Source organism: Festucalex cinctus, chromosome 11 (genome assembly GCF_051991245.1).
Source record: "Festucalex cinctus isolate MCC-2025b chromosome 11, RoL_Fcin_1.0, whole genome shotgun sequence".
Classification (NCBI taxonomy): domain Eukaryota; kingdom Metazoa; phylum Chordata; class Actinopteri; order Syngnathiformes; family Syngnathidae; genus Festucalex; species Festucalex cinctus.
Window position 1 is genome coordinate 9,207,348 of NC_135421.1, and position 26,950 is coordinate 9,234,297.

The 26,950-nt window shown below is 47.1% G+C and overlaps 1 protein-coding gene across 2 annotated transcripts; it reads right to left on the reverse strand.

Moving 5' to 3' along the window:
* On the reverse strand, window positions 1–25,642 carry rbm44 (RNA binding motif protein 44). 2 transcript variants are annotated; one of them, XM_077536232.1, is made up of 14 exons: window positions 25,139–25,642; window positions 24,966–25,029; window positions 24,784–24,890; window positions 21,540–21,611; window positions 19,697–19,857; window positions 12,473–12,633; window positions 11,875–12,358; window positions 11,259–11,311; window positions 11,064–11,180; window positions 10,913–10,958; window positions 10,734–10,848; window positions 894–1,004; window positions 733–800; window positions 1–532 (listed from the first exon to the last, which is right to left on the reverse strand). In XM_077536232.1, the coding sequence occupies exons 1-14, from the start codon at window positions 25,269–25,271 to the stop codon at window positions 275–277; spliced, it is 1,950 nt and encodes a 649-aa protein (XP_077392358.1). In that variant the 5' UTR covers window positions 25,272–25,642; the 3' UTR covers window positions 1–274. The 2 variants fall into 2 exon arrangements, with proteins under 2 accessions (XP_077392358.1, XP_077392359.1); XM_077536233.1 differs by lacking the exons at window positions 21,540–21,611; window positions 24,784–24,890; window positions 24,966–25,029; window positions 25,139–25,642 and adding an exon at window positions 21,051–21,138.
* Between the last annotated feature and the right edge of the window lie 1,308 nt (window positions 25,643–26,950).

Here is a 26,950-nt window from a genome sequence, read left to right on the forward strand (position 1 = left end):
TATTTGTACAACTATCATTTTAATTGCAAGAGAGGAAACAAATGGAGCAGCATACAAACCACTTTAACACAGCTCTACGGTAACGCAACGTAACAGCATGCTGACAGAGGAAACGGTAATGATAGCTCAAATCTGATGCATCCAAAACGAAACCATCTTTGGAACCAACTAGTGAATTCAAAACCTTGTATTCAAAACCTTGGATGCATCATGACTTTCAAAGGCCAAACATAAACACCATTTTTTTTTTTTTTTTTTTGGTCAACAAAATCTTTTAAGGTGGTGTCACATTTGTTGCCCTGTTCAGGACATCGGTTGTCATTTGCCTTACAGTGCTGAGGGGCAGAGTGAAGAGATCACTTTGGTAAACGTCCCACAGTTCCTTCAAAGCACCCACAATGCACTGCTTCGCCATGCCCGGGTGGAAGTGCATCAGTTCGGCCATCAGGGTGTCGAACGCAACCATGGTGCCATAGTGCTGAGGCACAATGGTTGCCCTTGGCATGGGTGTGTTTCTGACCCCCAAGCGTTTCTGGACACAAAGCATAGTCTGGGTGGTGAATTTCCACCATCATTCATTTCTTAAGCAGTCTAATTGGAAATGAAACACGGGATGTATTCATATCACCCAACATACGTTTCCTAAAATCATTCTTAAAAGTAAAGATCTTGATTTGCAGGCACCTGTATAAAGGTCTGGGCGTGTAGATAAAGCAACAGGAGTTGACTCACCTTAGTCACATTGTTGGCTATGTCAGGAAAAACAATTCCAGAATCCATTTCCTCTTCCTTGGCCAATTCTATGTTAACAAGTTAACAATGACTGACATGACAAAAAATGCATCAAGGTGGTATTTATTAGTAACTGTATGGCATCATACTGTATATCTTACCAGCGGACATCTCCTCTGACTGCGCTTTCATCTCAGCAGGTATTGAACCTGGATGAAGGTCTTCTTTGGCGTCATACCACACCTCACCCGTGTTCAGCTCTTTGCCTGCACCTGTTCACTCAAACGACCAAAGATTTGAAATAAGTATTCTTTTCTCGTTTTTCACCCCCATACTTGAGTGTAATCATCCCAGGAGCTAATTTGTCTGGGGCTTCATGCCCCTGGCTGGGTCACCCATGGAAAACAAATGGGCGAGGGACTAGCCAGAGACAAAGCATGGCACAGAACCACTACGATGTAAATAAATACATATGGATAATGTTTCTGTTGTGCTCTGAGGTTGGATCCCAAAAGCGCAGACACAAATTAGATTTTAACTCTTTATTCGCATAACATCGAGAGGCGTAGAACAAACTTGACTAGACGAGAAACAATGAGAATGCATTAAGAATCACGAGACGCCAAGCCCCCTTGGGCTGTAGAGATGCACCGAGGAACTGAGGTAATAATCTGAAAACACACACTTCTCGGTTTGGCTTAAATAGACAGTGAATTGATTGGATTGGCTGTGGATAGACATGTGGGTAACAAGACTGACATGGAATTATCTGATTAGCTGTTGACCAGAAAAAGAGATTAAAGATTCATGACATGACAAATCTTAAAACCAGTTGAAACTAGATGCCGATTACATCAATTCAAAACAGACACTTGACCTCACGGTCATGACCCAAATTTAACCCTGGCGTGACCCAGTCATGACAGTTATCCCTCGCCAGGCCAGGGAGGTGGAGCGCGATGGAGAGTGCTCGGTGGCCAGGCCTGCAACGTGGGTCCCCCTTCCCATGGGCTCACCACCTGTGGGAGGTGCCAAGAAGGTCAGGTGCATAGAATGCTGGGTGGTAGCCAGAAGTAGGGACCTTCATCCCATCCCCATCGAACAAGGGGGACTAGATGGTGTAATCCCAGCGGTCAACTTCCAATCAGAAGGTGCAATGTGGTTTTCATCCTGTCCGTGGAACAGTGGACCACCTCTTCACCCTTGGCAGTTCTCAGGGGTGCATCGGAGTTCGCCAGTCTACATGCATTTTGTGGACTTCGAGAAGGCATTTGATCATGTTCGTTAAGGTGTCCTCTTGAGGGTGTTTGTGAGTACGGAGTACCCGACCCCCTAATATGGACTATTTGGTCCTTGTCTAACAGTAAGTTGGGTTCGATTCCAGTGAGAGTTAGACTCTGCCAAGGTTGCCCTTTGTCACAAATTCTGTTCATAAATAATTATTGACAGAGGCATTGAAGGGGCTCGGTTTGGTGATCAGTTTTGCAGATGATGATTCTGTTGGCGCAATGTTCAACTGATGCTGGAGCAATTAAGAGCTGAGTGTGAAGCGGTTGGGATGAGAATCATCAACTCCAAATCTGAGACCATGGCCCTCAGCTGGAACGAGACCCTCGCCCAAGCGGAGGAGTTTCTTGGTGTCTTGTTCACAAGTGAGAAAAGAATGGAGCGGAAGATTGGTGCCGCATCTGTAGTGATGCAGACTCTGCATTGGTCTGCTATGGCTGTCAAGGCGGGGTCAAGTAGGACCCAAACGCAGGATAAGGTAAGCCACCAAGGCAGCAGGTTTATTTCCGGCCAACAAAGGTCTCCTCTCAAACTGAGAGGAGAACAGGGAGGGGAAAAAGTGGAGAACAAAAAGCGCTCCACTAGGGAGGAAAAAACAGGCAAAAGGTACTGGGGACAACAGAAAGCGCTCCGCTAGGGAGGAAAAAGGGCTCAAGGTAAAAGGGGTAACAAAAGGCGCTCCACTGGAGGAAAAGGCACAAAAACAAGACAAAGCACAAAAGCAAGGCAAAACAACAAGGCAACAGGAACAAGGAACAAGGACTCGAGGACTGTGGGACGCTTCCATGCACTAACTATGTGTGACACTTCGGCACTGAGGGGAGAATGCAGGTGGCTTTTATTGTGAGTCTTGATTGGTGGCAGGTGGTGGTAATCATGGGCGGGGACCGGTAATTAGGGAGCGGCAGGAAGGGCAAGTGACCTGGGGTGAGAGGAGAGTTAGGATTTTCAAAACAAGACAGGAAACATGAACACAAAAATAAAAGCATGGGCCGTCACGCCGGTGGCGGCGTGACAGTACCCCCCCCTCAAGGGCCGGCTCCTGACGGCCCTTCAACATCAAAAAGTCCCAAAAACAAGGGCGGGCGGAAGGGGGCACGGAGGTGGGAACACGGCCCACCCATCCGTCCCAGACAAAAGGCAGTTCAGGAGGGCGTCCTCGACGCCCGACAAGAGAGTCCCAGCGGGGCCAGTCAGGAGGGCGTCCCCGACGCCCGACGAGGAGGGCCCGGCGGGGCCAGTCAGGAGGGCGTCCCCGACGCCCGACGAGGAGGGCCCGGCGGGGCCAGTCAGGAGGGCGTCCCCGACGCCCGACGAGGAGGGCCCGGCGGGGCCAGTCAGGAGGGTGTCCTCGACGCCCGACGAGGAGCAGAGGTGGCGGCGGGGTGTTCGCCGCCAGATGAGGAGCAGGAGGCGGCCGCTGGCCGGGCGCCGCCGGAACTGGTGCAGGCGATGGCGGCCGCTGGCCGGGCGCCGCCGGAACTGGTGCAGGCGATGGCGGCCGCTGGCCGGTCGCCGCCGGAACTGGAGCAGGCGATGGCGGCCGCTGGCCGGGCGCCGCCGGAACTGGTGCAGGCGATGGCGGCCGCTGGCCGGGCGCCGCCGGAACTGGTGCAGGCGATGGCGGCCGCTGGCCGGGCGCCGCCGGAACTGGTGCAAGAGAAGGCGGCCGCTGGCCGGGCGCCGCCGGTCGAGGAACCGGAGGTGGCGGCCGCAATCCATGCTCCGCCGGACGAGAAACAGGAGGTGGCGGCCCAGGCGAAGCGGCCAGGGGCCGGGCGCCGCCGGAACTGGAGCAGGCGATGGCGGCCGCTGGCCGGGCGCCGCCGGAACTGGAGCAGGCGATGGCGGCCGCTGGCCGGGCGCCGCCGGAACTGGTGCAGGCGATGGCGGCCGCTGGCCGGGCGCCGCCGGAACTGGTGCAGGCGATGGCGGCCGCTGGCCGGGCGCCGCCGGAACTGGTGCAAGAGAAGGCGGCCGCTGGCCGGGCGCCGCCGGTCGAGGAACCGGAGGTGGCGGCCGCAATCCATGCTCCGCCGGACGAGAAACAGGAGGTGGCGGCCCAGGCGAAGCGGCCAGGGGCTGCGGCGGCGGCCCAGGCGAAGCGGCCAGGGGCTGCGGCGGCGGCCCAGGCGAAGCGGCCAGGGGCTGCGGCGGCAGCGGCCCAGGCGAAGCGGCCAGGGGCTGCGGCGGCAGCGGCCCAGGCGAAGCGGCCAGGGGCTGCGGCGGCAGCGGCCCAGGCGAAGCGGCCAGGGGCTGCGGCGGCAGCGGCCCAGGCGAAGCGGCCAGGGGCTGCGGCGGCAGCAGACAAGGTTCAGGGGCGAGAGGCTGCAGCAGACGAGGTTCAGGGGCGAGAGGCTGCAGCAGACGAGGTTCAGGGGCGAGAGGCTGCAGCAGACGAGGTTCAGGGGCGAGAGGCTGCAGCAGACGAGGTTCAGGAGCGAGAGGCTCCAGCAGACGAGGTTCAGGAGCGAGAGGCTCCAGCAGACGAGGTTCAGGGGCGAGAGGCTGCAGCAGACGAGGTTCAGGAGCGAGAGGCTCCAGCAGACGAGGTTCAGGAGCGAGAGGCTGCAGCAGACAAGGTTCAGGAGCGAGAGGCTCCAGCAGACAAGGTTCAGGAGCGAGAGGCTCCAGCAGACGAGGTTCAGGAGCGAGAGGCTCCAGCAGACGAGGTTCAGGAGCGAGAGGCTCCAGCAGACGAGGTTCAGGAGCGAGAGGCTCCAGCAGACGAGGTTCAGGAGCGAGAGGCTCCAGCAGACGAGGTTCAGGGGCGAGAGGCCAGTCCGACCCTTCACCCCAGTCGCCACGGTCCAAAGCCATCAACTCTTTTATCTCTGCAATGACTCGGGCGATGTCTTCAAGCCTCTGCCAGGTCTCCAAGTTGGACACTCCCGCTGGGTCCATGCTGGCCGAAGTGTACTGTCAAGGCGGGGTGAAGTAGGACCCAGACGCAGGATAAGGTAAGCCACCAAGGCAGCAGGTTTATTTCCGGCCAACAACGGTCTCCTCTCAAACTGAGAGGAGAACAGGGAGGGGAAAAAGTGGAGAACAAAAAGCGCTCCACTAGGGAGGAAAAAACAGGCAAAAGGTACTGGGGACAACAGAAAGCGCTCCGCTAGGGAGGAAAAAGGGCTCAAGGCAAAAGGGGTAACAAAAGGCGCTCCACTGGAGGAAAAGGCACAAAAACAAGACAAAGCACAAAAGCAAGGCAAAACAACAAGGCAACAGGAACAAGGAACAAGGAACAAGGACTCGAGGACTGTGGGACGCTTCCATGCACTAACTATGTGTGACACTTCGGCACTGAGGGGAGAATGCAGGTGGCTTTTATTGTGAGTCTTGATTGGTGGCAGGTGGTGGTAATCATGGGCGGGGACCGGTAATTAGGGAGCGGCAGGAAGGGCAAGTGACCTGGGGTGAGAGGAGAGTTAGGATTTTCAAAACAAGACAGGAAACATGAACACAAAAATAAAAGCATGGGCCGTCACGCCGGTGGCGGCGTGACAGTACCCCCCCCTCAAGGGCCGGCTCCTGACGGCCCTTCAACATCAAAAAGTCCCAAAAACAAGGGCGGGCGGAAGGGGGCACGGAGGTGGGAACACGGCCCACCCATCCGTCCCAGACAAAAGGCAGTTCAGGAGGGCGTCCTCGACGCCCGACAAGAGAGTCCCAGCGGGGCCAGTCAGGAGGGCGTCCCCGACGCCCGACGAGGAGGGCCCGGCGGGGCCAGTCAGGAGGGCGTCCCCGACGCCCGACGAGGAGGGCCCGGCGGGGCCAGTCAGGAGGGCGTCCCCGACGCCCGACGAGGAGGGCCCGGCGGGGCCAGTCAGGAGGGTGTCCTCGACGCCCGACGAGGAGCAGAGGTGGCGGCGGGGTGTTCGCCGCCAGATGAGGAGCAGGAGGCGGCCGCTGGCCGGGCGCCGCCGGAACTGGTGCAGGCGATGGCGGCCGCTGGCCGGGCGCCGCCGGAACTGGTGCAGGCGATGGCGGCCGCTGGCCGGGCGCCGCCGGAACTGGTGCAGGCGATGGCGGCCGCTGGCCGGGCGCCGCCGGAACTGGTGCAGGCGATGGCGGCCGCTGGCCGGGCGCCGCCGGAACTGGAGCAGGCGATGGCGGCCGCTGGCCGGGCGCCGCCGGAACTGGAGCAGGCGATGGCGGCCGCTGGCCGGGCGCCGCCGGAACTGGTGCAGGCGATGGCGGCCGCTGGCCGGGCGCCGCCGGAACTGGTGCAGGCGATGGCGGCCGCTGGCCGGGCGCCGCCGGAACTGGTGCAAGAGAAGGCGGCCGCTGGCCGGGCGCCGCCGGTCGAGGAACCGGAGGTGGCGGCCGCAATCCATGCTCCGCCGGACGAGAAACAGGAGGTGGCGGCCCAGGCGAAGCGGCCAGGGGCTGCGGCGGCGGCCCAGGCGAAGCGGCCAGGGGCTGCGGCGGCGGCCCAGGCGAAGCGGCCAGGGGCTGCGGCGGCGGCCCAGGCGAAGCGGCCAGGGGCTGCGGCGGCAGCGGCCCAGGCGAAGCGGCCAGGGGCTGCGGCGGCAGCGGCCCAGGCGAAGCGGCCAGGGGCTGCGGCGGCAGCGGCCCAGGCGAAGCGGCCAGGGGCTGCGGCGGCAGTGGCCCAGGCGAAGCGGCCAGGGGCTGCGGCGGCAGCAGACAAGGTTCAGGGGCGAGAGGCTGCAGCAGACGAGGTTCAGGGGCGAGAGGCTGCAGCAGACGAGGTTCAGGGGCGAGAGGCTGCAGCAGACGAGGTTCAGGAGCGAGAGGCTCCAGCAGACGAGGTTCAGGAGCGAGAGGCTCCAGCAGACGAGGTTCAGGGGCGAGAGGCTGCAGCAGACGAGGTTCAGGAGCGAGAGGCTCCAGCAGACGAGGTTCAGGAGCGAGAGGCTGCAGCAGACAAGGTTCAGGAGCGAGAGGCTCCAGCAGACAAGGTTCAGGAGCGAGAGGCTCCAGCAGACGAGGTTCAGGAGCGAGAGGCTCCAGCAGACGAGGTTCAGGAGCGAGAGGCTCCAGCAGACGAGGTTCAGGAGCGAGAGGCTCCAGCAGACGAGGTTCAGGAGCGAGAGGCTCCAGCAGACGAGATTCAGGGGCGAGAGGCCAGTCCGACCCTTCACCCCAGTCGCCACGGTCCAAAGCCATCAACTCTTTTATCTCTGCAATGACTCGGGCGATGTCTTCAAGCCTCTGCCAGGTCTCCAAGTTGGACACTCCCGCTGGGTCCATGCTGGCCGAAGTGTACTGTCAAGGCGGGGTGAAGTAGGACCCAGACGCAGGATAAGGTAAGCCACCAAGGCAGCAGGTTTATTTCCGGCCAACAACGGTCTCCTCTCAAACTGAGAGGAGAACAGGGAGGGGAAAAAGTGGAGAACAAAAAGCGCTCCACTAGGGAGGAAAAAACAGGCAAAAGGTACTGGGGACAACAGAAAGCGCTCCGCTAGGGAGGAAAAAGGGCTCAAGGCAAAAGGGGTAACAAAAGGCGCTCCACTGGAGGAAAAGGCACAAAAACAAGACAAAGCACAAAAGCAAGGCAAAACAACAAGGCAACAGGAACAAGGAACAAGGAACAAGGACTCGAGGACTGTGGGACGCTTCCATGCACTAACTATGTGTGACACTTCGGCACTGAGGGGAGAATGCAGGTGGCTTTTATTGTGAGTCTTGATTGGTGGCAGGTGGTGGTAATCATGGGCGGGGACCGGTAATTAGGGAGCGGCAGGAAGGGCAAGTGACCTGGGGTGAGAGGAGAGTTAGGATTTTCAAAACAAGACAGGAAACATGAACACAAAAATAAAAGCATGGGCCGTCACGCCGGTGGCGGCGTGACAATGGCAAAGAAAGAGCTGAGCCGAAAGCCAAAGCTCTTGTTTTATCGATCGAGCTACGTTGCCACCCTCACCTATGGTCACGAGGCTTTGGGTTGTGACCAAAAGAACAAAATCACAGCCAAAAGTGGCCGAAATTTCTGCCGTAGGGTGCCCGAGCTCTCCCTTAAAGGGATCACACCACTGTATTTTAAGCCCTTCCAACAGTTAACTAAAGGCATTAACTCATTCACTCCCAGCCATTTTCATGTTCTATTGCTATCAAAACATGGAACCTACCATCAGGGAAAAAAAAAAAAAAAAAAGTACCGTATATTTTTTTATCTGTTTTTATGTTTTGTAGCAATTAGCATTACAATTAGCTAAGTTTCATCATTATTCACAAACCTGTTGAAAATACTGGGAAAAAGAGCTTGTTGCAACATGGACCTGGTTGATCTCATACTTTGCTGCCACCTGCTGGCCGTTTTTTTTTTTTTTTTATTGTAATAAGTACCATCGCTTTAACCACCCGCGTCGGGTCAGAAACTGCATCAAAGCCTTCATACAAAAACTCTAGCATACAAAAACCTAAAAAAAAAAAAAAAAAAAGTATAAATCCGTTTTTGGGAGTGAATGAGTTAATGATTAAATCTTACCTTTGACACCATGGCGATGTAATTTTTAATGAAATATTATGTGTTTTGCTGGTTAGTTTTCTAATGTGGAAGTAAAACACCCGGGTCAGTAAAACTCTGCCTCTCCCCATGTGATTGCCGCGCCCCCGACGAGCCGACTGCAGTCTGCTGTTGGAACTCTGCATTTGAGCAGTCCTCTGAATGCGAGCCATCAATTCTTCAATAAACATTTGAAACAAAACAGCTCCTTGCTGCAAGAAATTGTAGAGGAGAAGGGGAGGAGAGGGAAGAAGGGGGGGGATCCCTGAGCTGGTCTCGAACCAGACACTTGCTGCTTATAGAGCAAGCACACTAACCACTATTCTATTCTACTACTATACTATACTACTATACTATTCATTCAGTTAGGTTCAGTAGTGCAAATGTTTTGTAGTTTTACACAAATGTCAGCCAGAACCTTTGTGGGATTTTAAGATTAAGAATTGTCATTGCACTTTGGCATTGCAAAGTCTGCAATTACCTGGCAACCAGTTCAGGGTGTACCCCGCCTACTGCCCAATGTCAGCTGAGATAGGCTCCAGTACTCCCTGCGACCCTCGTAAGGAATAAGCGGTCAGGAAAATGGATGGATGGATGGATGGATGGATGGCATTGCAAATGTAAAGAATAGTTGATTGCTTTGAATTCATTTGGACAGAAGGGTTACTGTTAAAGGCTACTTTTGTCACTGTCCCATGTCGGTCTCAAAGAAAGTATGAGGCCATGCGTTTAGTCCGCAGAAGCAGTGCGGGGGTGGGTCCGCACCTTATGACGTCAAAGTGTGCCAACAGCTCGTCTTCTCAGGCTGGGAGGGGCTGGTGCTTGGAGAGCAGAATGACCTAGAATTTCTCATAGAGGGGCGAATGGAAGAAAACACCACTTTGGTCATGTGTTTGGTGAGGAATTAGCATTTTAACATGGCTAAAAGGTCCAAAAAGTTGATTTGTCATGTTTCTGTCCCTTTAAAGATAGGGTGAGAAGCTCAGTAGGCGCTCGATGTCGCAGTGCTTTTTCCTGACAGACGATTATGCCTACCATGGATTGTGGTGTCCTACACACTGATCATAGTCTGCACATAGCCAGCAGTGGCCCTAAGTGAGAGAGGAGAACAATATTCTTCTGTTCTCCTGCCTTGCCACTTAAGCCTGATTTATGCCTCTACGCTCTAATGCTCTCGCATTAATGACCGGCCTAGATGATCTCACATGATCTACGCGAGCCATGAATTTTAAGTGCCGCGTAGCTCGTGGCCACCTGCGGTGCACACGTCGCCAATCCTTGCACGCCGTAGATGGCGAGGCGTAGCTCGCTCGTGATTGGTCCGTTCGATGGCGTACTCTGCTTTTTTTTTTTTCTCTCACCGCCCCCTCACCCAGATAGTTTCCGTGAAGGCAACTGTTTGGCGGCGCAAATCGACTTCCTGCTCGGAGACCAAGGCTGTGCATGTGGACATGTGCCTGGGACGAGAGGCGGAAAACAACAACAACAACAACAACAAAAACTGTGTTCGCTAAGCGCATGGCTGTTGTGTTTTGGCGAGTTTACGGTCGACACCAGTGCAAATTAGCAATAAATAATTGCCACGGTGATGAGCCGACTCTCCCCCCGGCTTTGTTTCGTGTTTCTGAATTAAATTGAACTTCCTGAATTCGTCATAAAATGCAGAGGAATCTCCACTCTGTGACGTCCCAGCCGTAGCAACAGAACGACTTGGAGTGAAACCACAGCAGACACCGATGTGTATTGCGCACAAGTTGGAAGGCAAACGCACGAGCGGAGCTCCGCCGTAACGTCTCCGCGCGAGCCTCAAGCAGAAGTATACTGAGGCCTTAAGTGTAGAAGGTAATCCAATGCAGTCAAATGACATTGGCCCTGTCAAATGTTATTTTAGTCTGTGCTGTGAGCTGCTAAAATGTAATGGAAATTAATTTGGAAAGTGTGAATCATTTGGAACAAGAATCGAAAGAAGGAACCAGTTCATTCAAATTCAAATAAATGTACAAGTTCCAACCCTACTCCTACTCCTGGATGCCTCCCTGGTGAGGAGTTCTGAGCATGCCCCTAAGGGAAGAGGCGCAGGGGACCACTGAGGACACAGAGAGACTGTCTCCCATGTGGCTTCATGCCTCAGGATCCTCTCAGAATTGCTGGATAAAGTGTCTGGGTAGAGGGAACTGAGCTTCCCTACTAAAGCTGATATCCAACCCTGAGTAAGCGGAAGACAATGGATGGATGGATGACATACTTGACTGGTTTTCTTCAGCAGTGTTTGCTTTAAAGGTGACACTTCTTTTCCAGGGGACAAGAATGCTGGTATTCCTGGACTTGTTACAATCCATCCTGGGATTTCCCTGAGCATCCTAGGAAAGTCAAACATTAAATGATGAACATTTATATGAGGCATTCCAACAGCATTCAGCTTACCTGGCTGCACTCTAATAATGTTCTGTCTTCTTGTCGTGTTTTCTCCCTACAATACACACCAGACCTCCAAATTAAAAATGAAAAATTTCATAGAACATACAGCATGTTTCAATGTTCAAGTTCCACTGCACATTAAAGGAAGCATTCTTACAGTTGACCACTGCTGCAGTGCTGTTGGAACATGTAGTACTGCAGGGCCAGCACACTTAGCTTCGCAAGCTCAGCAAGTCCAGCACAGTCGCATTGCTTTCCCTCCTGCTGATTCAGACTGGATAAAAATGTCATCAATCAAAAATTAAAGTAAAATAATATCAAGTCAGTCTGAAAAACAGTTATGATTTCATACCTCCTCTCTTTTTTCTTACTCACTTTCTGGGCCACCTTAAGTTTGCTAAATTCCTGAAATATATAGAAGGGTACATAGATACTATTAATGTAAATTGTTTATCTGTTCTGTTATTAATGCCACAAAACACGGAGAAAAGGGGGGAGTGTAAAGGAAAAGGATGTAACCCCAGTTTTCAGGAAACTTTGCAATGGAGTTTTGTATGAAATAAATCTAGTGCAAATCCAGATAAATGAGCGGATTGAGAACATTGTCTCACTTTTTGCTGTCCACAATTTCAAATAAATGGAGCTGTGATGAAAAAACAAAAAACAAAAAAAACAAAAAACAAAAAAAACAAAAACAAAAACAGCAATAACGATGCAACTTAACTGCTGCCTAGGGAATAAAGTGGAACAACTACAGTATATGAGTCATACAGACATGTTGGATGATTTGTTGCACCAATTCAGCAACATTCTAGTTTCATCCAACATTAGGCTTTACAATGGGAGCTCATATGAACAATCTCACAGAATTATTTTTTCGTTATTTCCATTGATTTGTTTTTTGGACATCATAGCTTAAGTTTCTACCCCATAGCCCCATGTTAAAAAGTTGTTTGAATTTAACTGACCTGAGTAGCATAGTCCAAATCAGACATGCTCAGCTCAGTAAGCACACTCTTGTCGGCTGTGAGCGGCTTTTCGGTTTGAGTGAAGGCTGACGAGTGCTCGGTGAGCGGTGTGCCCACCATGATGCCACAAGAAGCAACACAAGGCACTATTATGCAGGCTTTGTCGCTGGATGCAGCTGCTTCACTACCAAAGTGAGCCTCTCCGGTTAGTGTCTTCTGGTTCTTAACAACAATGGCTATGCTGCTGTCTTCCTGAATTTTGCTGGCAGTGCTTGAGTCATCCGTCATAATTCCCACACTGCACTTTGTGGAAATCTCCTCTTGCCCCTCTTTCCCTTTCTCCCGCTCTCCCTCAGCAGACATCTGGACGTTGCCTTGTTCAGGTAGAACTGGCAGACCAGTGTTGTTACTGGACTCAACTTCATCTTCTATTAAGTCATATAGCTTGGACTGGAGCTCCATTTCGACTTGCTGACATTCAGACCTGAAAGGTAAAACAATGTGGACTTTATGAAACTAGAAATGCAAAGGCGAAAAAAAAAAAAAAGTCACAACAAAATTAAACATTGCAGCTGTTGTTTGGTGAGAGTTTCTTCACTGTAAATTGATGGTGTGAGCTGAATTGTCCCATCTGTCAGGTGCCACTGCCATCTGGCTCATCAGTGGAGGATAGCATCCACCTTGCTCCAAGTCCATCGTGAGACCAGGCAGGCCCTGCACGACACCACTAGCACGGGCCTGTCCTAGTCGTGATCCCTGCTGTGAAAACAAAGAATTACATGATAGTATAGTGTTGTGAAAAAGTTTTTGCCCGCTTCGCAAATTATATATTTTTTTGCAGTTTCCTCACATTCATTTTTAATATCATCAAACTGTAAAAAGTATTGTTTTTAAAGTCACATACTGTATCTTGTAATTCATGGACTTGGTTTAAAAAAATAAAATAAAAATCTAAACACTTCAAATTCTGTTCAAAGCCTAAAATAAGTTATTTCCAGTAAATATTCCGAAAATGTTCAGGGTACAGAAGGTAATCATAATTTACGAGGGAAACAATCATAAGGATCATACTCTTACTAGACATAAAAGAAGCACGTTCATCTCTGTTTGTGGGCTAAAGATTTGTAGTTTGTAATGGTTTTGATGAAGGAATTAAAAGAGAAAAAAAAGTAATAATATTAAGGAATTCAAATACAGCTAAAAATTATCATTCATGAATATGTATGTGGGGCTGGAAATTAGATTTTGTTTATAGGGGAGTGGGACAAGCGGCTCAAAAATGGATATTTTCTTGAGATGTGGTGATTTATTTATTTCATGTTATTTTTTATTTATTTTGTTATATATGGTAATTTGCCCCTCCGTGAGCCGGCACCTTACCGTGGTGGAGGGGTTTGCGTGTCCCAATGATCCTAGCTATGTTGTCTGTGGCTTTATGCCCCTGGCAGAGTCACCCATGGCAAACAGGTCCAAGGTGAGGGGCCAGACTAAGCACAGCTCAAAAACCCCTTATGATGGACAAAAACTTTGGAGGCACGTTTCCCTTTCCCGGACGCGGGTCACCGGGGCTCCCCTCTGGAGCCAGGCCTGGAGGCGGGGCTCGTTGGCGAGCGCCTGGTGGCCGGGCCTGCGCCCATGGGGCCCGGCCGGGCACAGCCCGAGGAGACAACGTGGGTCCCCCTTCCCACGAGCTCACCACCGGTGGGAGGGGCCAAAGGGGTCGGGTGCAGTGTAGGCTGGGTGGCAGCCAAGGGAGGGGACCTTGGCGGACCGACCCCCGGCTACAGAAGCTGGCTCTTGGGACATGGAATGTCACCTCTCTGGCAGGGAAGGAGCCCGAGCTGGTATGTGAGGCCGATAAGTTCCGACTAGACATAGTCGGACTCGCCTCCACACACAGCTTGGGCTCTGTTACCAGTCCTCTCGAGAGGGTTTGGACTCTCTTCCACTCTGGAGTTACCCATGGTGAGAGGCGCAGAGCAGGTGTGGGCATACTTATTGCCCCCCGGCTCGGTGCCTGTACGTTGGAGTTCACCCCGGTAGACGAGAGGGTAGCCTCCTTCCGCCTTCAGGTGGGGGGACGGGTCCTGACTGTTGTTTGTGCATATGCTCCAAACAGCAGTTCAGAGTACCCACCCTTTTTGGAGTCCTTAGAGGGTGTGCTGGAGAGCGCTCCCCCTGGGGACTCCCTCGTCCTGCTGGGGGACTTCAACGCTCACGTGGGCAATGACAGTGAGACCTGGAGGGGCGTGATTGGGAGGAACGGCCCCCCCCGATCGGAACCCGAGCAGTGTTCTGTTATTGGACTTCTGTATAGGGCTACACGATATTGGAAAAACATGCGATATGCGATATACTTGCTGAACATAGCGATATCGTTATTATTGCGATATTTAACATGTACCTAAAGATATTTCATTTTCATTACCTAATGAAAGAAAAACATTTTTCATGTGGCAAAATAAGCAACCTTAATGTAATCTTAGTTAATTAACTCATTCACTGCCATTGACGGAAAAAGACGTCAAATGATAATTTTTTTTTGCTGGGCTGGCAGTGAATGTGTTAATTGCAATTATGTCTTGATAATTTTCAACTATTGGATGGCGATGCACATTTTAGTTAGCATCTGACTGGTCAAATTCATATAAAAAGTATAAAATTCCATATAAAACTTATTGCATGCCTTTGCGATATGCATATTGCAAGGGCCAATATCGCGATAGATATTTTTTCGATATATTGTGCAGCCCTACTTCTGTCACTTCTGCTCGTCACGGATTGTCCATAACGAACACCATGTTCAAACATAAGGGTGTCCATATGTGCACTTGGCACCAGGACACCCTAGGCTGCAGTTTGATGATCGACTTTGTAGTCGTGTCATCAGATTTGCGGCCGCATGTTTTGGACACTCGGGTGAAGAGCGGGGCGGAGCTGTCAACTGATCACCACCTGGTGGTGTGTTGGCTCCGATGGTGGGGGAAGATGCCGGTCCGACCTGGCAGACCCAAACGTATTGTGAGGGTTTGCTGGGAACGTCTGGCGGAAAACCCTGTCAGTAAGAGCTTCAATGCCCACCTCCGGCAGAGCTTCTCCCTTGTCCCGGGGGAGGCGGGGGACATTGAGTCCGAATGGGCCATGTTCCGCGCCTCCATTGTTGAGGCGGCCGATCGGAGCTGTGGCCGTAAGGCGGTGGCCTGTCGCGGCGGCAATCCTCAAACCCGCTGGTGGACACCAGCGGTAAGGGATGCCGTCAAGCTGAAGAAGGAGTCCTATCGGGCCTTTTTGGCCTGTGGGACTCCGGAGGCGGCTGACAGGTACCGGATGGCCAAGCGGAAAGCGGCTTCGGCGGTTGCTGAGGCAAAAACTCGGACATGGGAGGAGTTCGGTGAGGCCATGGAAAACGACTTCCGGACAGCTTCGAGGAATTCTGGTCCACCATCCGGCGTCTCAGGAGGGGAAAGCAGTGCACCATTAACACTGTGTATAGTGGCGAAGGGGTGCTGCTGACCTCGACTCGGGACGTCGTGAATCGGTGGGGGGAATACTTCGAAGACCTCCTCAATTCCACCGACACGTCTTCCTTTGAGGAAGCAGAGTCCGGGGACTCTGAGGTGGGCTCTCCTATCTCTGGGGTCGAAGTCATTGAGGTGGTTGGAAAGCTCCTCGGTGGCAGGGCCCCGGGGGTGGATGAGATCCGCCCCGAGTTCCTAAAGACTCTGGATGTTGTGGGGCTGTCGTGGTTGACACGTCTCTACAACATCGCGTGGACATCGGGGACAGTGCTTCTGGATTGGCAGACCGGGGTGGTGGGTGTTCCAACTATAGAGGGATCACACTCCTCAGCCTCCCTGGTAAGGTCTATTCAGGGGTGCTGGAGAGGAGGGTCCGTCGGGAAGTCGAATCTCGAATTCAGGAGGAGCGGTGTGGTTTTTGTCCTGGCCGTGGAACAGTGGACCAGCTCTACACCCTCAGAAGGATCCTCGAGGGTGCATGGGAGTTCGCTCAACCAGTCCACATGTGTTTTGTGGATTTGGAGAAGGCGTTTGACCGTGTCCCTCGGCGAGTCCTGTGGGGGGTGCTTTGGGAGTATGGGATACCGAGCCCCCTGATACGGGTCGTTCGGTCCCTGTACGACCGTTGCCAGAGTTTGGTCCGCATTGCCGGCAGTAAGTCGGATTCGTTTCCAGTGAGGGTTGGACTCCGCCAAGGTTGCCCTTTGTCACCGATTCTGTTCATAACTTTTATGGACAGAATTTCTAGGCGCAGCCGAGGCGTTGGGGGGTCCAGTTTGGTGGCCTCTGCATTGCATCTCTGCTCTTTGCAGATGATGTGGTGCTGTTGGCTTCATCAAGCCTCGATCTCCAACTCTCACTGGAGCGGTTCGCAGCCGAGTGTGAAGCGGTTGGGATGAGGATCAGCACCTCCAAATCCGAGACCATGGTCCTCAGTCGGAAAAGGGTGGAGTGTCCTCTCCAGGTCGGGGATGAGATCCTGCCCCAAGTGGAGGAGTTTAAGTATCTTGGGGTCTTGTTCACGAGTGAGGGCAGGATGGAGCGGGAGATCGACAGGCGGATCGGTGTAGCGTCTGCAGTGATGCGGACTCTGTATCGGTCCGTCGTGGTGAAGAAAGAGCTGAGCCAAAAGGCAAAGCTCTCGATTTACCGGTCGATCTACGTTCCAACCCTCACCTATGGTCACAAGCTGTGTGTCGTGACTGAAAGAACGAGATCCCGGATACAAGCGGCCCAAATTAGTTTCCTCCGCAGGGTGTCCGGGCTCTCCCTTAGAGATAGGGTGAGAAGCTCGGTCATCCGGGAGGGACTCAGAGTCGAGCCGCTGCTTCTCCGCGTTGATAGGAGCGAGCTGAGGTGGCATCCGAACCAGATGCCTCCTGGACGCTTCCCTGGAGAAGTGTTCCGGGCATGTCCCACCGGCGGGAGGCCCCGGGGAAGACCCAGGACACGCTGGAGAGACTATGTCTCTCGGCTGGCCTGGGAACGCCTTGGGATCCCGCCGGAGGAGCTGGTTGAAGTGGCTGGGGAGAGGGAGGTCTGGGTTTCCCTCCTAAAGCTGCTGCCCCCGCGACCCGACCTCGGATAAGCGGAAGAAGATGGATGGATGGATGGATGGATGGATGGAAATTTATTACTTATAAGTTTCGAAGAGAATTTGACATGTTTTAAGATGTGATGCGAAAAAGGATACCTCAGCAATACACAAATCCACGTTTACAGATAATTTCGATCCTAAGAAAGGGCAGGACAAGATAAGCTTTATTTATTTCTTGAACGTAACCCTTTGTATAGAGCCTCTTTTTTAACTTGTGTTGTTTTATGTTATTTGTTTTAGATAAAGATAAAAGCAAATCCCTCTTCCTTGCATAATTACTTTAAATCAGCAACAAAGTAGAAGTTTTCGAACCACCAACATATGCCACCATATTTCAATTGAAGTCTGGATTTTAACTAGGTCACTGCAAAACCATTTTATTTTTTCTATCCCAGTCCAAAGTTGATTTGCTGATGTGTTTTTGGATCGTTTGCCTGCTGCGGAACTTAAGTGTACTGAAGATTGAGGTCTTGAATGTATGGCTTAGCATTTCTCCCTCAGGATTTACTGGTAAACTAGAATTCATGGTCCAATCAATCAGAGAAAGTTGCCAGGCCCTTAAAGTGGAAGTAAACCCAAACATGTCCTTTACGATATGTTCGATGCAACCCCTCTACTCGGCACACGGTAGGGCTGGGTATTGCCACCAACCTCACGACACGATACGTATCACGATACAGGGGCCACAATACAATACGTATTGCGATACATATGTATCCCCCATAAGACACATTTTATTTTGTTTTTTTCAAACAAAATATAGGAAAATTGGTTCACTGAGACACATGCCATGTTAAGTTTATAAGTAAATAAATTGATATTCTTCTTCTGCTTTAATTTTTCTTAGCAAGACACAGTGTCCAATCACTGGTGAACTATTTTTGCATTAATTGAAGGCAATTAACTTCAAAGACGCTGCAGGTTTTTATTTTTTAGGTACAACGCAAGCTGCAAAGGCAAACGTTAACTGCCTATTTAAAGTTAACGAGCAATATCGATTCTGACGCCTGTGTATCGATACGTGTATTGTAATGAGGCCCGCAACGATATATTGCTGTATCGATTTTTTGAGCACACCCCTAGCACACGGTGTATTGTATTTGTGGAATTTGAATTAAGCAGCAAAATGCACCCATTTTTAGCCATCTGTGGGGGGGGGGGGGGGGTGGGGGGGGGGGGTCGGCCACTTGCTGTTGACTGAAAATTAGATCAGTTGCGCAGGGCTCAGATAAAAGACCAATCATGGCTCTTCTTACGAACATCACATGACTGATTGGTCGTTACGAAGCTCTGAGCAACTGTGATGTCAATAGTCAGGTTTCCACCCAAAATGCGCAGAAACAGATGTGCGACTTGTGCCCGTTTCCATCCGTTCTTGTTTTGGGAATATGCGCCACGAGATGACCTTGTAGTGAGGGGCACATAATTCACCCATGGAACATTGGCACAATGTGGCGTTCCGGGTCGGAATGTTGATTTTTACAGACTGAACAGAAGTAGTTTGTCTTGTTGGCTAAGTAAGCAAGTGAAGTGTGTTGTTACATTGAGAGCTGATGTCAATAACTCAACTCAACTCAACTTTATTTATAAAGCGCTTTAAGAACAGGCGTTGCTGTATACAAAGTGCTGTACATAAACAAACATATCTTTCTTTTTCATCCACCATTTATTGTGACTAAGCGTGCATGTGATGTAGTATTGGTCAAAACGTGCAACGTATATCCGGTCTTGTAGTCACTTATTCGCAAAAGCTGTTTCCATAGCCAAAATGTGCATTTTCCTTTTTTCGATATGCTTCAAAATCCACCCCTCCAAACATAAAAACTTTTTTTTTTTGTGTGCAAATTTTGGGCGTTTGTTTTTCTTCTTCTTCTTCTTCTTCTTTCAAATTTCTGTCATTTCCATTTAGCTTCTTTTTGGCTGTTATTGGAAATTCGAATAAAAATAGGTGGAGTGAAAAAAGGTAGATTAGAGTTTGCCGTTTTATTTATATTCTACGAACGCAATATTAATCAGAATGCCTTTTTTAGACTGGTGGGGATGGATACAACATATTATAAAGAAAATTTTGGGGTTGACCTGCCCCTTAAGTTGGAAGCAATCCCGGACAATCACCTGTACTACCGTGGACTGTTCGTATGATGTTCTTTTTCTGAAATGTTGTGCTACATTACTTTAGAAATCAAATTGTCACCCTTTCCAGACGGATAGATGTCAATTTATTTCTCATCTGTTCTTGAATATCTTTGAATTGTGGCATTTTGTTGCTGCTTTTTGAGTTTTTTTTTTTTTTTTTTGCAAACGTCATTTCTTCATGTCAGACAGATTCACTTTAAGTCCTTTCTTGAATGAACAGGTGTGGAGATAACCAAGCCTGGACGTGGTCAGTGAAAATGAACTCAGCTTTCCAAAAAAAAAAAAAATGTTATAACCAATAATTACTTAATTATTTAATGGTGCTGTAATGCAGTACTTTTTTCCACACAGGGTCAGTTTTCTTTTTCCTTAATACATAAGATCATTTAGAAATTGCATTTCATGTTTACTTAGTTTATCTTTTTCTGATATTTACATTTGTTTGATGATCTTAAACAATAAAGATAATATGCAACCCAAAACAAATTGAGGAGAAGGCAAACACTTTTTCACGGCATTGTCTATTCACAACATGGGAATTACGTGTCAAGATTTCTAGTTGTATGCTTACTTGTTGCTCAATCAGGTGAAGTGTTGGTCTCTCCGTTTGGGGTCTGTTGTAGGTGGTATGCAAGCGGTCTTGCATGCGGCAAGCAGTGTATGGCCAGTCGTTTTGTACCAAGTTTTCCGCAAACCTTGTAGGGGACGGTTCCAATAATACCTGAGGCACTTCTAGCAACAAGAGTATAATATATAAAATACATACAACATCTCTTCTTTATATTAGAAGCCAAGACACACAACCATGAACATTTTTAAAGATCAAAATGCAATTTCTAATGTCGAACAGTATCAATTCTCAAGATGCTTGCTGACCTCTGTTTTAAATCTTTGCTATTCACTAAATGCCAAGCCAACTATTTGAGTAATCTTATAATCTATATCACCAAATTTTCTCCTTGCTCCAAGCCATATGCATGTACAGGTATCTATGATGAAAACGAGGTTGTCATATAATGCTATAAACTAGGGCTGGGCGATATGGACCAAAACTCATATCCCGATATATTTTGGCTTAATATCGATATACGATATATATCCCGATATATATATATTTATATTTATATATATATTTTTTTTTCCCTCCGCAAGAAAATTTGGAGTCAAAGCTATAATATAACATGTCACAAATAGTTTTATTGAAACCAGATATTTCCATGGATGGGGGCTAAATCAAATGAATAAATAATAAACAGGTTTCTTCACCTGGTTCATGAAAATTGTTCAGTTGTTCAAATAAAATATAAATGCTGTGTAACCATTTTTTAAATTAAAGCTCTGAGTGTAGGTGCACAGTAAAATAAAAATATAATCTTAAAAATATCCTATAAGCTATAATCAGCCGATCTTTTTCTGAGCTCTCTGCACGAGAAAAGTACACACATATACACTGATAACTATAAGTGGTTTACAGAATTTCTTCCCCTTTCTGAGAAATCCACAGATGCAAATAAGGATCATTACAAAAGTACAAAATATGACAAACCCTAACTGACGGTTTATGACTGGAGCTCCTGCAGCATGCAGCTACACACACTTTATCCTTAAATTTGTGGCACTGTTTAGATGGTGAAAAGTTATTTGTAGTGCTTCCACGGTCCACCCCTCGCTTGCACTTGTCTATTGCTCTCCTCTCAGAGTAGCGAGTGTAGTGTAGCTTGTTGCTAGTCATTCATGCTCACTGCTGCACGCTGGCTCAGGGGCTCGTCACACGGGAGGCGACGTTGCTCGCTCTACATTCATTTCCTACGGAAGCAAGGCAACAAGGCAAAAATCGCCTCCCCTCTTCCCTCTCGGCGACACGCTACGTTCGTGCATGTGAAAAATCGCGCGCGTACACGTCTACGTAGGTCCGTGTCGCCTACCGTGTGCAATCAATCCTTCTGCCGTGCTTGGCGTGTTTGAGAAGAGAAGTGGAATAAGTGTGCTTCACACACAAGTGCGAAGTGTCGCCCCTCCCTCGCTCCCTTTTTTTTTTTTTTTTTTCCCCCCGCGATTTGCATGAGTACTTCACAAGTGTGAAGTGTCACCCCCCTCCCCTCCCCCTCACACCTCCTGTGCACAAAAGAGGTGGGGGAGGGGGCAACACGGGGCAGTGAGTGCAACATACGCGGCACACGGCGCTATATCGATATAAACAAAATGGCCTAATTCCATATCCCGTTTAAAAATATATCGATATAATTTTTACATCGATATATCGCCCAGCCCTACTATAAACTACTGTAACTCCAGGCTTTCAATGCTGGTACTGTACAGGCTGATTGTTTGGCTTGTTGCTTCTGAAATTACCTGCAATTGTAATCAAAAAAAGAAACAGTTCAGACACACACAGGGAAGGTAGGTTAACTTACGTGTTGAACCAGACGGTTGCATCAATATTTTAATTCCAGGGTGTGTTTGCAGAAAATTGAAGAATTCTTCATCTATGAAAAACCAAACACGTTTGTTTGTTGCCAGTTGCATTACATGTGTACAGTTCATCAAACACATGGCGCTACATTAGGTACACCATACACCTTCATCGTTCAGCTTTTCTGTTAAAACGTAAAAGCATACTCCAAAGTTTTTCACTCAGAAATAAACACGAGACACTAGGGATGTAACGATAACGGCAATATCGTGATATCACGAAACTGCCACAATATGTTGTCGTTGTCATGTCACGTTATTAAAAGCAGAACATCTGTTTAAAAAAAAAGTCAGGTTGATTTCCATTTGTGCAGTTGTAGCACCCTCTGATGGCTAATTTTTTAGTGCAATTTAATTTTCACAAGTTATGTTTTGTCCCTTCTATGTTTAAAATCCACGCTAATGGTAAGATGAAGGGGCACGTAATATGCTTGTAAACCAAGTCAATATGTGGAGGAACTAATGTGTGCTTGCATTAGCAAGTAAGTGCCTCAATATTCAGTATTATTAGAGATAGTAGGTTGTTTATATGCATTGTTGTAATTAGTGATGTGACGTTCACGAACAATTTGAGTCTTTTGAACGGCTCTTCAATGCGAACGATGGGAACCGAGTCAACCCACTAATCTCGTTAAACTGCTCTTTTGGACGTCGGCACAAGGTGATCCCTGTTCACATTTATGACTGAATTTTTGGCTTCGGAAAGCGAATCAAGAATAAATGAGGTTCTCATTTCAACTCTATTGAGACCAAATCTGGACCATTACGGAGTTATTATATTTAGACCAGATTTAGACGTCTAAATCAAGACCTCATATCAACCTCTCTGTATACCACATCTTGACAATGTAATTAAATACCTTATAATGTCCCAAAAATAACCACACAACAGTTTTGATATAAAATAAAATGCAGGTTCGCACGAATGGTGAGTGGCAGTCCCAAGCATGCAGATGGTCAACCCTTCCTCCCCACTAGGTGGCAGCAACGCGCTTAAAAGAAGCTTACACTTCTGGTCAACACAAACAGAATGCCAACTGTAGTCGACTGTCCACGTCGGTTGCAAAACAAATACTTGCCTCTCGAAAACAGCTCGAAGAGCTGCTTATGGGTGAGTGCTCAGCGATAAACAAAATAACACTTCAATAACGATTGAAGTGTTATTTTGTTTTACAATGTTTAATTTATCTATCAGTCCGATTGTGAGTAAAACGATTGCATGCTACCAAGTTAGCTTAGTAGCTAACTTGTTAGCTTGCCAGTTTATGCTATATATATGGTGTTAGTTTGTTCACAGTTAAGTTGCCAATTTGTGCTACAATGTGTTAGTTTTTTCATTTATAAACAATTTTGAAGATAAGTGCTTCCAGTACAAGGTGTTAGGGAGTTAGTTAGCTTTTTATTTCTTTTATGTTGGCTAGTTGCTACAATGTTTTAAATAAACATAATGATTATGGATTGTACATCAGCTGTTAAGATGCTTCCCCTCCCAATAGTGAACCGTGGATCTTGTGTGATCGCAAGGAGTCAACATATCCAAAAGCACAGACAGAATGCCATATCATTTTTGTAAAAAGGCAAACATTTTTTGGTAATTGGAAAATGTTTAAAACTTACAGCTAACATTTATTTCATTCTTCAAGAGCTAGGAAGAGAGTGTACGAATGGAGAAAAGAAAGGAGGTCATAAGGATTCAACAAATATATTTATTATTATTATTTTTAAAGGTCATATCCATAGTAATTAAAGTTATTCTGTTATTTTTATGTCTGTTTGTCTCAGAGTTTCAGACAAGAGATGCGGATACCCTGATTGCCATCCATCCAAGTCTTGGGGAGAAATCAAAGCTGAGAGTGGACAGTTGCCCATGAAAACTCTGGAGACTTTTAACATGATGTTCTGGGAAATTAGAAATTGGTGTATTTTTTTTCTTCTGTGTTTTAATTTATGCATCCCAGGCACTGATCTGTATACATGACTGTATAGCCCACACACACCCATGCAAGCTGTTGAAGCCACAGTTGACCCCCAATATTATATTTGAAAGAGACCTCTTTTGTTGAATTACAGTTATAATTCTTTAATTAAAAATTACAGGTTTCCTCCTGTAAACATCATGAAGCATATAATTTATACATGTATTTAAGGCAAGTTGTGAAATGTCTGAAGTCTTCTTATGTTTAACAAATTTAAAACACATCACGTTTCTACTAAGTACTGTCTCAAATGTCTAATTTTGATACTGTAAATGTATAGGATCGTATGCCGAGAAATGTTTCTTGGATGTAATAATATGGTGACCTCGTGAATTCAAAATGTATGTATACAGATCAGTGATCCCAGGCAGGTGTTGTCTAAAAAAAAATTCTGATTATTTTTATTTTTAAAATATTTTGGAAATTTTGTTTATTAGACTTTGAGCCACATTTCCACATTATGAAAACAAATATGTATAACATATCAGTAATATTGTATAGTTTTATTGTAATATGTTTAATAATGTGTAAATAAATCAAATATATATTGGTTTCACATTCAAATGTTTGTGATGATTGGATGTTTGAAAAAAATATGCATTTATATTTAAATAGGATAGTTTGGTTAATGTTATCCAGTAGTAAAATAAGCATCACATTGGTGTTACTGAAACCTAATTAAAAGGTCCAAAAACACATGATGTGAATCGTCATAACATCCTGGAACTACATCAAGGTAAGGATCGCAGGTTAAATTTGGTCTTTTTTTTTTGTGTTTTGTTTTTTTTGTTTTAAGACAACCTGATTTAACATTCATTTTTGACAGCTTTACTTTTAATATTGATTCGTTGTGAATAAAATGTTTAACAGACATTTATATGTCTAATGGAGTTTAACTTTGGTATAAAAGAGAACATGTTGCAAACGTCTACATTTAATATATTACACGAGAGGTCTAGGCGTAGATGTCTAATAGACGTCTAAACATGGACGTCTAAAAAAAAAAACTTTAATTTTTAGACCATTTGTAGACCTGTTTTAGCCGTCTAAAAGACGTCTAAGCTTAGCCGTCTAAAAGACGTTTAAGCTTAGACGTCTAATAGACGTCTAGATGTAGACGTCTAAAAAACTTTCACTTTTAGACCATTTGCAGACGGTCTATTAGACGTCTTTTAGACCGAAAAATGCTGGGTGGGGTAGTAACACTTACCGTCTGCGAGCTGTTTGTATTCAGGTGGCAAACTCAAGCGCCAGCTAGTTAACATGGGGTCACTTAAAGCAATGTTAGGATGAGCCAACACAAAATCATAGAGTGACCTGGACGACAAAAGACAGACACATTTAGACGGTCAAAATATAAGCAATGTTGTCAATATCCATAAATGTTCGTACATCTGCAAAAAAAACGTGTTGCTCCTTTTTGAATACGCATGTGGAGTAGGCCATGTAGGTTCTCCTGTAATAAATCACAAATGGCATTCAAGTAAACACTTAGTGATTTCAACGAAGGCACTTTTCACGAACATTTAATTTTGTTATTGCGTCAAATTCAACCAGAGACTTACGTAGCCTTGTTGCATTGGCCTGTCTGTGATAAAATGGAGGTACGCTTGAATGACTCGGCGTAGGCCAGTAAGAGCTCCTTCGGTGGGTCAAAGTTATCGGATAGCACGGCCAATTCGGTTGAAAGTAAGCCATGAATTCAATCTTACTCGATTAATTAATTACAATTATAAAAATTAAATGTAATTGAAGTCAGGGGGAAAAAGTTAGCAACCTTGTTTTGACTCGTTCAAAATGCTCTAACAGGCGTCTTGCTAGCTCGTCAGTGCCACTGACCGTAAAAAAAAAAAAGAAGAAAAAAAAAGGTCGCCAGACAAAGGCCTAATACTCCAGGTTTATAGCTACTATTAACAAATATCAAATAATTTAGACCACCTGGCGTAAGCTTGCAAGAACGAGTTGGAGGGGAGCTACAACTGTTGACGACTGACGGGAGCTATCAGCTCAAAAACTGCCAAATTAAATTAGTCGACGAGTCACTTGAAAACCCCCGCCCACCGCAGAAAGTTACTTCGAACGAATTCTATGTACACATATTTGCAGAAATGTCATCGCTGTACTGTTTAGGACGGCTCTTATGCACTTCAAAACATTTGCGATACAGTAAGTAGTCTACATGAAAACGTACATGGTCTGTGATTGTAAATGGGCAAACGTACATTCTATTAAATTATGGCCATATTTCATAATTAATTATTCAAATGTAAATTTATTCAATACATCAAGTCTGTGACGTATCATTTGATATCGCCACCTGTTAAGTTTGTGCTTTAATACAGTTCAAATAAGTTTATAGATCCTGGAAGAATTTGTAAAATATTTGAATTATTTTTTGTGGAAAACCTTTTTTGTTATTTATTTATTTATTTATTTTAAATAATGGTCAGGTGAAGTTTGAATGCCTACTAAGAGTAAGTTTTAACACGTGATTTTTTTTAAACCATTTATTTATTTATTTATGTATTTATTTATTTATTTGTTTATTTATTTATTATTTAATAAATTATTAATTAGTGTCTGTGCAGAAATGTGACATCTGCACATTTGTTCCAGGGCTGCACTGATTTTTCCAGAGCCAAGTGAAAGCAAAAAAAAAAAAAACTGTCAAACGACCTACAAGAAAAAGTGGTTGAACTTTATTGATCACGAAAAGGATTTAACAAATACTGTATATCTAAAGACGTGATAAGAGCATAGCAGAGTGTTATGTAACACTGTCAAAAAGGATACAGATGAGTGGAACACTTTCTTATGAAGCTACTAGTAAAAGGTTCGTATGGCTAGCTACATTAACCATTCGTTTGAATCATTTGTATTTCTGCTTTTAATGACTATGGTATGAGAGCTCCACCAGAGGGTAGCAGTGGCCCATAAAAACATAAATATGAAAACAAGTCAGTGGGCGGTGTGTATTTGTGACAAACCAGTTATGTCACCGTTTGGAACGGTGGTCTCAATGTTATTGAGGACTATTTAAACACAAGTATGGAACAAATTATGTGAACACATTTTTTCTCCATTTGAACAAGCAAATCCCACATTTCCCTGTAGATCATGTAAACCGGAAAGAGCACTTTGAATGGACTTTACAGTGGGAGGTGTGTGTTTTTGTGTTGACACAGTGAGAGCATGAAGACTCAGAGTTTAAACCACATTAATGCTGCTGTTTCTCATACATGGATCAATAATCCACGAAGAAGCGGCCTGCCAAGTGGCCTGATATATGTCCACTTACGTGGAGGCCTATATCTGTGTCAAGTGTTCTATAACTGCATATATATCGATCTGAAGTCGTGTTTATGTTGTGATTGTTA